This window comes from Mastacembelus armatus, chromosome 4, assembly GCF_900324485.2.
Source record: "Mastacembelus armatus chromosome 4, fMasArm1.2, whole genome shotgun sequence".
NCBI lineage: Eukaryota > Metazoa > Chordata > Actinopteri > Synbranchiformes > Mastacembelidae > Mastacembelus > Mastacembelus armatus.
This window is the reverse complement of record NC_046636.1, coordinates 19906270-19918713: the sequence shown is the minus strand read 5'-3', so window position 1 is coordinate 19918713 and position 12444 is coordinate 19906270. Positions and strand designations below refer to the sequence as shown.

General features: G+C 39.2%; 2 protein-coding genes across 2 annotated transcripts; both read right to left on the bottom strand.

Moving 5' to 3' along the window:
• Positions 1 to 847: 847 nt before the first annotated feature.
• Positions 848 to 3933, bottom strand: sft2d2a (SFT2 domain containing 2a). Its single transcript, XM_026305219.1, has 8 exons — positions 3714 to 3933; positions 3530 to 3619; positions 2349 to 2434; positions 2074 to 2155; positions 1679 to 1714; positions 1508 to 1566; positions 1391 to 1420; positions 848 to 1295 (listed from the first exon to the last, which is right to left on the bottom strand). The coding sequence occupies exons 1-8, from the start codon at positions 3777 to 3779 to the stop codon at positions 1256 to 1258; spliced, it is 489 nt and encodes a 162-aa protein (XP_026161004.1). The 5' UTR covers positions 3780 to 3933; the 3' UTR covers positions 848 to 1255.
• A 787-nt stretch (positions 3934 to 4720) lies between these two features.
• tmem45a (transmembrane protein 45a) lies at positions 4721 to 9397 on the bottom strand. The gene is made up of 6 exons (XM_026305120.1): positions 8878 to 9397; positions 6607 to 6814; positions 6272 to 6484; positions 5760 to 5944; positions 5543 to 5685; positions 4721 to 5415 (listed from the first exon to the last, which is right to left on the bottom strand). The coding sequence occupies exons 2-6, from the start codon at positions 6800 to 6802 to the stop codon at positions 5319 to 5321; spliced, it is 834 nt and encodes a 277-aa protein (XP_026160905.1). The 5' UTR covers positions 6803 to 6814; positions 8878 to 9397; the 3' UTR covers positions 4721 to 5318.
• Positions 9398 to 12444: the final 3047 nt, after the last annotated feature.

Sequence of the window (12444 nt, the reverse complement as noted above, 5' to 3'; positions counted from 1 at the left end):
AAATAAATGTAAAATACAACACTTCAATCTAATTTTACCACTTTTACGTACAAAACAAAAAACATATTCACATATTCACACATCACACATGAGGGGAGTGAAAGACTAAAAGAAAAAACTAATTGTAATTGTAGAATTGTAAAATTGTAGAATAAGTTTGTAAAACTGTAAAATAACGGATAAAATTATAAAACTAATTAAACTAACTAATAAAATGACATAACAACAATCAATGGAACCCAAAATCAACAACCCATAGAGGCTGTATTCAAAATCCCACTGAAAATCAAAGCAAAAATTGAAATCACAGGTTCATTCAAGTTGCTTCCATTTCATCACAGCAACTCACAATGTGACTCAGAAGTGTGTATGTCTCTTGCGTCCCTGTAAACACTCCTAACAATATCTGGCTATGCTCCTGATGAGTTGAAGGATGGTGTCCTGGGGAATCTCCTTCCAGACCTGGACCAGGGCATTGGTGAGCTCCTGGTCAGGCTGTCATTGTTTTTGGTGGAGTCAGATACACCAAGATATAAAGTCCCATAGGTGGTCAGGTGGTGGATTTAGGTCAGGAGAAAGCAAGGGCTGGTCAATAGCAAACATTTACCACAGCATCTCCACACTGTTGCCAGTCTGTTTCTGCCAGTTCAGTCACAATCATGCACACCAGTAGCCTGCTGGAGGTCATTTTATAGGGCTCTCACAGTGATTCTCCTGTTCCTGCTTGCACAAGCTGTAAAGACTTTTTGCTTTGGTCCTGAACAGATTAAACAGTGGGTGTAGATGACACAGAAGACACTTATTCTACTCATGTACATTTTTAATAGACTTTTTGTTTCAGGTTGGTTTACATTGGTAAATTTAGATAAATAGGAAAGAGGGTTGAGAGTGCATGTAGTTGGACTGTTCCCCAGTATCAAAAACAACTGTCAGGCAACCAAATTGACAAAAGTAATGGAGCTACCATGTGTTCATTTACAAATCATGTATACACTGATTACAAATATTTACACATTTTACAATATACACCTATCCTCATTAAATTTGGTATGAACTGGAATAAAAATAATTCTGCTCAATTTAATAAAGAAATAGAAACATCATCAGGAGTTAAAATGTGTCTTGTCCGCTGTGCAGCAGGAAGAGTCACAGACTGTCTGAAGGAAAATGACTTGAAAGCTGTTTCAGCAACTTCACTAAAAGACCTGGCCTTTCTTTAAAACACTTCATTCACCCTTTAGCACAAACACAGGGCTCATTTCAGGCAGAGAGACACCATCTTCAATATCGCTTCCCTGGAACATAATTGATATGAATCAGACATGAACACAAGCTTTGGATGTTATTTTCAATCTCATTTATGAAGATAATTTGAAAGAAAATGACGAACCTCACACATGGGATGTAGGACAGACTGTACCTGAAAACAAAACCCATTAACGTCACAAAGGGACAGTAATTTCAGACTGATGTGATCTGTTAATATTCAAGAGGAAAGGTGACTCACCAGGTAAATGACAGTACTTGCAAGATGCAAAACAGCAAAGCAAGTCCGAAATTCTTCCACTGAAAGAAAGAAATGGCTGCAGTGAAGGGCTGGACTTTAACAATACTGCCATCATGTATAATCAACAAGTTAGCATTTAGTTCATCATCACTGGTGTCTATGCCCACTCACCCAGAAGGCTGCACAGAGGGTCAAGACAAGGCAGGTCTAAAGAAATTAATGGGACACACGTAAATAACAACACAGTTTTGAAAAAGCACACAGTGATTTTTGGTTGTCAATATGTTCCATCAGTGATGAAAGATGAAAGATAGATAAGACTGACTGAGACTGAGTGAAATGGCTCAAAGTTTCAGTTTCAATTTCTAGAGGAATGACAACATATTAACAACAGTCGATTTTTTCTTTCTGTATGTGTTATTATGCTTGAGTAGGGTTCCTGGACCAATAAGGTCCAAGTTCATGCCAAGTTCTTAATTTTCCATCCACCTGTATTTTCCTTATGTTATGTGCCTTGGGAAGTTTATGGGAATGTAGCAGAGTAAAATGAGAACTTGTGCACTTACAATCATAATAGTGGTGGCCAGTGCTCTTGTTTTGTCACACATCCTTTTCAGCTGCTTCATTGGTCCCATCAGAAACATGGTGCTGTGGGACAGGATCACAGAGTGCGAAATGTACCGTATAAACTTCTCATACTTAATACTTCTAGTCTATATTCAATATGCATATAACTTCCTACATTGGTGTAAAATACCGGTCATACAATATTAAAGATACCACAAAAATGTTATCTGTTTTATTCTGAAAGTTGTTGCAGGATATTGCTGTTTACACTGACCTGCAGAGAGTACATATGTTTCCGAAAGTATAAAAGACAATGAAGAGAGTGAGCCCAATCCTGGGAACGAAGAGCACACACACTCCCTGCAAGACATGTCAGTGTCAATTTAAAAACAACACAGCTGACCGAAGTGCATTATAAAATTAGAAATTATGACAGAATAATAGAACAAAAGCAAAATAAAAACAACTGAACCGAGAACTATCAAGTATAAGTACTCTCTGTACCACTTAGTTCAATTTAAGTCAGCAGTCGGGGCTGGAGTCAATTCCAGCTGATAGTGGGGAAAAGGTGGGGTACACCCTGGACAGATAACCAGTCTATCACAGATCTGACACATAGAGACAGACAACCAAACTGATCAGGTGACAGAAAGAAGGTCTGATTATTTTGCGATTCAGAGAACTGTAGTTTTCTAAGCAAAAGACCAGATAGTTATCACAAGACTGACACTGGGACAGTGTGATCTTAGGATTGGGCTAATTCTGACTGGGAAACACACAGATGCCAAATGTGAATGTGTAACAGCAGGAACAGTGAGACACATCCTTACAGGAGATAAGAACTGTAACATATACCAAAGGAGCCATGATCAGAGATCTGGGAGAGCTTGGGGAAGCAACCTTCAAGTTACATAATTTACCTAAATAGCTGGATAGTATTGGAGTAGGCCAGAAAGATATAAAGCATGAGTGGAGGGAATAGGGAAATAACAACTAGAAGAGGGCAGCAATACGCTGTAGTAGCATCTAGACTGCCTCATCAATAAGGAGAAGCACTGATATGATCTTTAGAACATAGAAAAGACAGGAAGAAGCTAAACTATTCACTGCTTTAAAGCCTATCAAGACCATTTTGAATTTTATTCTGGTTACCAGTTAGAAAACCAGCAACAGCACCAACACAAATTTCATTACAGTAATCCAAACGAAATGAAATGGAAGAATGAATCAATGACCATCCATGAGGACAGCTGACTCCTAACTGCAGGTCATAGGTTTGATCTGTAAGGCAGGGTTGGAGCTTTAAGACAGGACTGACGACTGGTGCCAAAATGAATTAACATCATAACTTCAACATTCTTGAGAACCAGAAGAACCTGTAAGGCCACCTCAGCTCTCCCTGCGTCTTTCCTCGTCATGTAGAGGGAGATCATAGAAACGATCACAGATCCTTACTAAAATCGTGCAGGCGGCCCCCAACACGAAACAGGCGACGAATCCCTTCACACGTGTGGCCCAGCCCAGGGTTGAGGCTTCGTTGACAGTCTGCATTCACAGAGTTTAGATTCAATAACCATTTAGAGTCTCAGCATGAACCACAGCTTAAACGATGTAGGCTAAAATTAGTGTTAGGTCTTACCTCTAAAATGGTCCGGTCATCTCGGCGCGCCTCTTCGCCACTTAAAACCGACTTCAGTTTATCCATCGTTGAAGATCTCTACAAGTCGTCTGGATGTGGTGAAGAAATGTGTTTGTTTACCGAACAGACACAAATCGCCGGGTTCCTCAAATCTGTGCGGATGGAGAAGGTCACGTGGCTGCAGGCAGCCCGAGGAGCTGTCAGGTGGTTTACCTGGCCAGGTGGATGACATCAGGTTAGTGACATCTGAGCGAGGAGAGGTGTCACTCTGATCTTTTTTTGCACAAACACGGAAGGATGAGCCAACTTCAAGAGTTACATAGCTATACAAATATCTTGTGCAATACTTTTTTTTTTTTTTTACATATTTACATGTATTTTCTTTATTGTTTTAATTATCAAGTATTACTTTAGATTCATATATGAGATAATGGAGATATCCAATCTAAGTTACAGGCTCTGTGGAGTCGGAGTTTGATTATCTAATGTCTATATGGAATTTATCCCACAGCCGAGCAAATCATAATATGGTAACTACTGAGCAGTTATAATCAGCAGCTGTTCTGATTATAGATGAACTGATTAAGAAATCTTTATACAACACCCCTAAACATTTCTTAGCCTTTTAACAATGGATTTGCTTTTTTGTTTTATGTGACGATCAGCTCAAGTTATTTGGTTTTAGCTTATTGACTGGATAAAACAACACATGTATTTAACATACTTTCTTCACTGAGTTACTGATCTTCTTCATTTTTTCTATAATACTGCATTATAACAGAAAAACAAGTCTACAGGGACAATTTGTCAGCAAAAGGATACTATTACTATCATCAGATGATTCTTCTGACAATGTGAGGTGATGTGGTGTTTTGTGATGCGACTTATATATTTAAATAATGTGTTGACACGCATTAAGTCCCTACATAGACACAGTCATACACTGTTAAGGCATTTAGCAACACTTAATATATTTTGCACAAATGAAGACAAACATAAACAACAGCAACCAAAACAGAGTCTGTAATAATGTTAAATTGCAAAATCTAAACATATACACAATTTTAATAAAATTTCTAATATTTGGCATTAACTTTATCTCACGTGTGACTGAACCTCCTAACATTAAGAAACAAAAATGTCATATAAAATACTTCAAGTAATATATGCTGTATTTATGATGATGATGATGTTTGTTTACACCAAAAAATGGTGACAGTGAACACCAAAATGTCTGACATGAAAGTCTGGCAAAGCAAATGAAAAGCATGCAATTCAAGAAAACTACTCTCTTATGAGTTCAGGTTCATGTTTAAACTCTGTGCAAATGAATAATAAAAGAATGGTATACAGAATATATGCAACGTGTTAGACCACAGAATAATAAATAGCAGTGAACCAAAAGAATAAGGCTAGAGGGGGTTTACAGCTGATTAAGGCAGAGGTAGAAGTATATTTCTACAGTAAAGCATCCAGAAATCATGTAGTTATGGTTTTTGTCCGTATGCCTTGTGCCTCTTGTATTGTTGCTGGAACTGCAAACAATATATCCCTGATTAAGTTTTGATATACTTGTGTCACGGTGTAGGCGAACAACAGTGCTCTTCATAAAATCTCATCCTCCGACTCTGGGTCCCGCTCTCTGGGTTTCAGAAGCCCCATTTCCATCGGAGGAGTTCTCTTCAGTCTGGAGCGGACCACACTAGAGAAAAAACACAGCAAAGAGTGGATATGCACAATCACATACACTGAGGGGAAATTTGGAAGACTTCCAGGACAAACACACAAGCATCAGCTTATAGGATCTTTGGTGTGGAGCACGTTCTTACCAGCTGACGGTGCAATAGAGCACGCTCACGATGAGCATGGCGAAGGCAAGGTGCCAGGAGTAACACATGGTGACAAACGTCATGTTGTTGTGATCCGTCAGGTCCCATTCAGGTCCACGGGGAGGGTAAAGCACAAAGCCAATCTGTGTCCAAAGCACAGGTAATGTCAGGAGTTAGTACTGTAACAGTCTTCTAACCTACACAACTTTGGATTTACCTGCCAAAACCAGCTTCCCTGGAGCACTGTGAGGGTGCAGCGAAGCAGCTCCAGAATGATGTTGCCTCGGTGGAAGACTTCCAGGAAGGCAACAACAGCTTCTCCAAAGACAGCATAGAGGAGGAGCTGATGTATATGGACATCCAACATGCTCCTGCCATGGAGGTGGTATAGGAACAGAAAACCTGCAAAAGCAAAAGAAAGAACAGATGATAAATGTGCAGTAAACAATGTTTTAACCCATTTAGCACTCAGTTAGTAAGACGCTGGCATCTAAGTGAGTTTCTTTTGATCTAATAAAAACATGTTAATGTAGAACACAATGTGCACATATGGTCTAAACCAGTGATTTCCAACCTGAGCTACTTCTACAGTTACTTGGAAATATTAGCATAGATTACCGGAACAAAAAATATACAAGGTTGGAACAAGGTTGGAAAACACTGATTTGAAAAAACAAAAAAAGTGATGATAATAAAAACTGAAAAATAAAAATTTAGGTTTTTTTTTACCTTCATTAAAGAAAGCTATAGCCAGCATTAACCTATCCAGTGCCAGTGGGGCAGCCTCTGTGGTGTGGAGAATCAGTGACACAGTCCCAGCTAGGCCAAAGAACAGGTACATGGTGGTATGTTGCCAGTTCATCAGCTGCTCCCAATGTTTCTCTGCAAAGTCATACAAGTGGAGCCTCGGCCCATCTGCAACAAACTGCTCTGCTAGCATCCCTGTTGGATGTGGCAGAGGAAACACCAAAATCTCCTTTATTCAAATGAGGATAATGTAAACGGCTGTTTTCATTCAACACCTTTTTAAAACATCTTCTACAGGAATATACAGAATTTCTTACCAACAAATGAGAAAAAAAGTATGACAGAGCTTTCGATGATCTCCAGCCGGCGCTGTGAGGCTCTGCTGGCCAGACGGGTGGAACCTATGTTCTTGTTCCTACGAGTGGCATGCCACAGCGAGTACTTTCCTGTCCACCAGATCCCAACTATAAGGAAGAAACTTCCAGGAAGTGCATGGCCCTTGAAGCTGCCCATGATTCACAACACCTGAATGGAGGGAGGAAACAGATCTATTAGCAGATATAATAAATATAAAATAGAGATACCACTGTTGCTTTCTCTGTGATCTAAAAATATTTGTTCTTGTACTAAAACATGAAACATATTTTTTTCTCAGGATAAATTAGGGGTTTTTTTTCCACAATATTAGGTCTCTATTACATCAGCAAGTAAAATATCTTAGTTTCCTCAAATGCAAATAGTGAATGTATCAAAACAAACAAGATATTTTTACCTCATCTACAATATGTGTTCTTACAGCAGCAATAACTGTAATTTTAGCCTGGATTGCACAAGTGCAGGATTAAGAAAATGCAGTGCAGGAGCATCTGCAATTTAGTGAAACAGCATAATCAGGCATAATTAGTGTGTGTGCTGGAGACAGCCCTTCAGCTTACTTTACCACAAGTGTTTCTAGACAGGGGGAAAAAACCTGTTGCAGCATCACAAGGTTGGCACCTTTATCTCTAAATATGTAAAGCTGGCGGTTTCACTGCGCTGTGCTCTCCTCTGAAGTAAATTACCACTTACTCCATGCACTAACACTGATTGCATGGCCTCCTTGGTTGATGATTAGCCATCATTTCCTTGAGAATTAAGTGTGCATCTGATTGATGTGTGCTTTCTCTATGTGGGTGCAGACCAGGATGTCATCATCTGCGGTCTATGATTACGTTCTCTCAGTAAGAGAGTAATGATCAAAAAACAGGCCTCAGACTCTTTAATTCATTGTGTTTTCATGAAATGACTTTAAAGGGTAGAGAAAAGCTTCCCAGTATAAACTAGGTTAACTTAGGCTCCCTTCACAAAAAAAAAAAAAGCTTTGTGGAATCAAAGCAATCAAAGCACGAGTGACAAATAGTGAGCAGAGAATAGGACTAAGGGGCGCGGCTGTGCTCTCCTTTGTCCTTTAAAATATTCTGCCCAGCAATAAAGGGAACCATTTGAAGGAGGACACTCGATACAAACACACTGTGCATCCTCTCAGCACTGATGGAAACACTTTAGTCACCATGGCAATCACTCCCTCATGTCACCGGAGTGCTGCTGAAGACTGTCCAGTGTTTGGATTTAGTCACAAAATCAACACCAGCATCTGTGCTGTAGTATTTCGGTAAATAATTACACACTTTTATTATGCTCAAGTATTCTATTCAACTGCAATTTTAATGTAATGCAATTTAAGCTACTTTATACATCTCACAGGCAAGTTGTGTGTTTTTAAGTTCTATTTCATTTCTTCATGAGCAATTCCTCACAATGATCAAATAGCAATGATAACAATGATCAAATATCTTATACCACGGTGCCAATACTCCAGTACTTAGTATAGCAATAGGTGTTTAGCAACAAGTAAGTACTAATTCAAATGTATTTTACCAGTTGTAGAGTGTAAATATATATAGGCCTATAGCTTTGCTACTAGTGATAATACGTTTGAGATTATGAAACTACTTATGGATAAAGTAATAATATTGAGACCTGTCCTACACAGAGCTATATTTAGTAAACTGTGGTTAAGATATATATATATATATATATATATATATATATATAATTACTTTATACAGAAGTAGTTTCATTTTATACATATATATATTTGTTATTTGGTATAACATGTTATTTGGTGAAAATGATTCAAGAAACCTGAAGAACTCTGGATCCTGTGGAGAAGAACCACAGGCCTAATGCGCTCAAACAGTAAAGATGAAAATAGACTCACTCTCTTAGAGCAGTCACTTTAAGACTTGCTTTGTGCTCACTTGGTGTTTTGGTCTGAGTGTGCAGATACAAGAGCTTGGGTTTATGAATAACAGTAGCTTGGGGGGAAATGTCAACATTTAGATGAATTTTGTGGTTTGCTGAGTCTATATGTGAACTCTATTGGCTACTTTGCCAAACATAAGAGCTTCATAACATTTTATGATTCTTTGTGAGGTATAAATACTTGTAGTTATGGGTAAATTTGCAGGATACCGTGGTACTACAGTAATAAGGTTAAAATAATTTTAAAAAAGATGGGAGGAGGAGGAGGAGGAGGGGGGTCTTACCCAAGTCTGCTGGTTTCTTGAGATGAAAAGTTTCTGGAAATATTTTGGACCCAAAAAATCAAAGTATCCTCAGCCTCGCATGACACAGAACATTGTTCAGGAGTGAATTAAAGATTAAATGTTTCCTCTGTTCTTCAACAACACACCAAGTAGACATCAGCTATCGAAGCCGAGACCCAGCAGCTTCCAGACCAGTCGCCTCACAAGCTTTTTCCCAAATTTTCCGAGTCTAAACAATCAGGAGTTTACTCCCCACCGGTCTCTCCCATTGGACGACTGAGGTGAGCTGCCGTCATCTGTCCGTGCTCTTATTGGCTGAAATCCACGTCGATCTCAGGTGTCCACGTGTGCACTTTCACTCTGCCTGCTCGTGCTCGGCTCGGTCCCTCCCCTGCTCCGGATAAACCGCTACTTTCCATCCAGCCGAGGCGGGCCAGGCCCGGGACAAGACCTCCGGCACGTACACCGCAGCTGGAGCGTTTCCTTATCTTCAGACACAAGGTTTGAGCTGGGTCCTTAATCGAGCCCGGACCCAGCAGCTCTGGAGTTATGTGACGCGGTGAACTGAAATGTTAGAAGGACGCTCAGAGTGACTTATCAGGGTTTAGGAGGAAAAAAAAAATTCTTACACAGACTTCAACTTTATACTGTTGCTATTCGTGTCCATTTCAACATAAAATCGTCTTCTTCACAGGTGTTTTCACATTTGAACAACCCCCATAACTGTATAGGGGAAACTGGGCAGAAATAAAAGAAAATAAAAGTTTCCTTGTAAAGTAGAAACAGTACTGCAATCAGCATAGAAAATACCCACCATGTGAGTTTTGTAATTATGCTGTGGTTGTAAATATATTAATAATTTAACCTAAATATTTTCTGCTTTTCAGCATTTAGGTTGAGGTGTTTATCCTAAACATAGTTAAATGGATATACTAAGAATTTACTTGCAATTGTAGAATAAACTCACACAAGTAAGTTGTGTAATAGTTAAATGGGGGATTAGATGCAGCATCAGTAGACTCTTCACACACTTTATTTGAAGCGTACATTTAGGGTGTGACAGAGCTGTGAAATTTCACATGCCCACTTACTGGCAAACCCAGATGGAACAGAGCCATCAGTAATATTATAGTGTGTTTTTACTGTTAAGTCAAAATTTCCGCTTTGAGAAAGGTCTATAACAACTTTCATATCGTTAGTACCTTTAAATACTTTTTGGCTCCTGACAGGCTGCAGCGTTCTACTTTGAGCAATGGAAGCACAGTAATATGGCTATAAACCAACCACATAAGAGTGAAAGACCAGTGCATTTCATGTGTTGATTGTAGCGTCGTTTCAGCCTTTAAAGTCTTTATACAGGCTTTATGCAGCTATTCTGTATTTTGAGCTTTAAGTTAAATGCTTTTAAAGTGTCGGACAGCAAACCAAATCTGTAACTCAGTTTAAGGACAGGAAGTACAGCTTAGATGGACTATCATTTTCCCTGACCTGTATTTTCTTCAGTTACATTTTCTGGTACTATGCTTTATCTGCAGAGTACAGATTTGCTTAGACATAGGTATAAGTCAAATGAATGTAAATAAACAGCAGCTACAATGACTTTGAATGTGCTGGGGTTATGTGCTGGGTAGTTTTATGGCCAGATCCAGCTTGCAGGCGTTTAGTGGGGTTTCTAGGTTACTGGTACAATTTGTTATGTTAGTACAGACTCCACTAACTTGCAATTTCTTTCGTATTGAGGTACATTTAATACTCATACAGTCTGAGGGTCAGTGAGTCACATGGGCACACAGCCATGGTAAGTGTAGGTCTGGGGCAATTATGGCACTGAAATACATTTTAAAACACATTATTACATCTGTTGTATTGAATTTTCACTCTGACCAATGCCAGGAAGTCATTTCCAACATGCTGACCTACAGTAAGCATGTGCACGATCCCAGACACCGAGCTGTGAGGACACTGTGAGGTCTCACGTGTTGCACATTGAATATGTTGTTAAAGTGCAGTTATAAAAGTCCAAGCAGCTTCTTTCTGGTCAAAAACAGAGCCTATAAAGCAGATACATTCCAAAGTAGATATATACATTTAAACTGATTTATTTCCTTGGTTTGTCTTTTCTGTCAAAACACAATATAAACACTGAAATTGTGATGGAACACACACACATACATAATCATTAAACAAAATGAAGTTCTCAGACTATATGCTGGAAACAGTACAGAGAAAGATGCAGCCATGTCACAGCAGCTGAGACATGAATGAGATTGAACACTGTTTACTTTTCATATTATTGAAATTGTACTGTAGTTCTGCTGAAACGGCTTTTGAGACGTGGTACAATGAAAATATTCTCCTTGTGTGATATTTAAAACCATCTGATGAGAAAGACAGAAAGACAATGGCTAAACTCTGACCCAGTGTTAAGCTGGATCACTACCAGTCAAAACACTTTCACAATCAGTTCCAAAAAAGTGTTTCCAAAATTTTACACTGTACACTTCATTTATAAAAGTGGTCATATACAATACGGTGGCACATAATCTTTGCCAGTGTTAAAGTGACATAAACAAAACTCTACAACTGCCTTCTTCACGTGTGCAATATTGCCAAAATTAGGAACATCCTGTCTCAAAATGATGCAGAAAAACTCATCCATGCATTTGTTCAAGGCTAGATTACTGTAACTCATTATTATTAGGATGTCCCAGTAACTTCATATAAAGCTTCAGGTTAATCCAGAATGCTGCAGCCAGAGGTCTGACAGGAACTAGCAAGAGAGATCATATTTCTCTTATATTAGTTGCTTCTGTAAAATCCAGAATAGAATTTAAAATCCTTCTCTTCACATACAAATACCTTCATGATCAAGCTCCTTCATATCTTAAAGACCTCATAGTACCATATTATCCCCTCTCCTCTCCTCTCCTCTCCTCTCCTCTCCTCTCCTCTCCTCCCCTCCCCTCCCCTCTCCTCTCCTCTCCTCTCCTCTCCTCTCCTCTCCTCTCTAGTTTTTTATATGATGGCAAGTAAATACAAGCTCATTCAAGCAGGAAATTTTAAGATCTGGATAATTTGTCTAACAAGAATTTTTACATAAAAATTGTCTGTTTAAAATTATTTTATGTTTTTATTTGCAAATTCTGAATCTACTTTAGGAATCCTTCTAAATTTGGCTTTTGACGCTGAAGGAAAAAAAGATGTAATGACTTCAAAGATGACATTAGGAATAGGGCCAGGAAAGGTTTACACGAGCAGGTCTGGCACAGTCAAGGCCCTGAGATTTGAAAACTTAAATGTCACAACATACACAAGTAAAGGTTCAGAAGACAATCACGATGTTTGACCCATGGATGTAAATGCTCCACCTTCTCTTTCTAAAATGAGTTTCGTCCTCTAACAAAATGATATCAGCGATGTCTCCGCAGTGACAGTTGACGTCGGGGGGTGTGCTGCTCCTTCTCTGTGGAGATCGGCCCATCTGCTGACTTCCTCCTTTCCTCTGGGGGCCTCCTCACCTGACAAGCCCCTGCTTCGCTGCTGCTGCGGGGTCGGAACTGGTCTAAC

Excerpts from the sequence above, each read along its gene's own strand:
- sft2d2a (XM_026305219.1), bottom strand. The coding sequence starts at position 3,779 with ATGGATAAACTGAAGTCGGTTTTAAGTGGCGAAGAGGCGCGCCGAGAT. Across the intron at positions 2,435-3,529 it reads GGGCCGCCTGCACGATTTTA|GGAGTGTGTGTGCTCTTCGT; the intron begins GTAAGGATCTGT and ends CATGTCTTGCAG. Across the intron at positions 1,296-1,390 it reads TCCTACATCCCATGTGTGAG|GGAAGCGATATTGAAGATGG; the intron begins GTTCGTCATTTT and ends ATTATGTTCCAG.
- tmem45a (XM_026305120.1), bottom strand. The coding sequence starts at position 6,802 with ATGGGCAGCTTCAAGGGCCATGCACTTCCTGGAAGTTTCTTCCTTATA. Across the intron at positions 5,686-5,759 it reads AGGGAAGCTGGTTTTGGCAG|ATTGGCTTTGTGCTTTACCC; the intron begins GTAAATCCAAAG and ends CTTTGGACACAG. Across the intron at positions 5,416-5,542 it reads CTCTATTGCACCGTCAGCTG|TGTGGTCCGCTCCAGACTGA; the intron begins GTAAGAACGTGC and ends TTTTTTCTCTAG.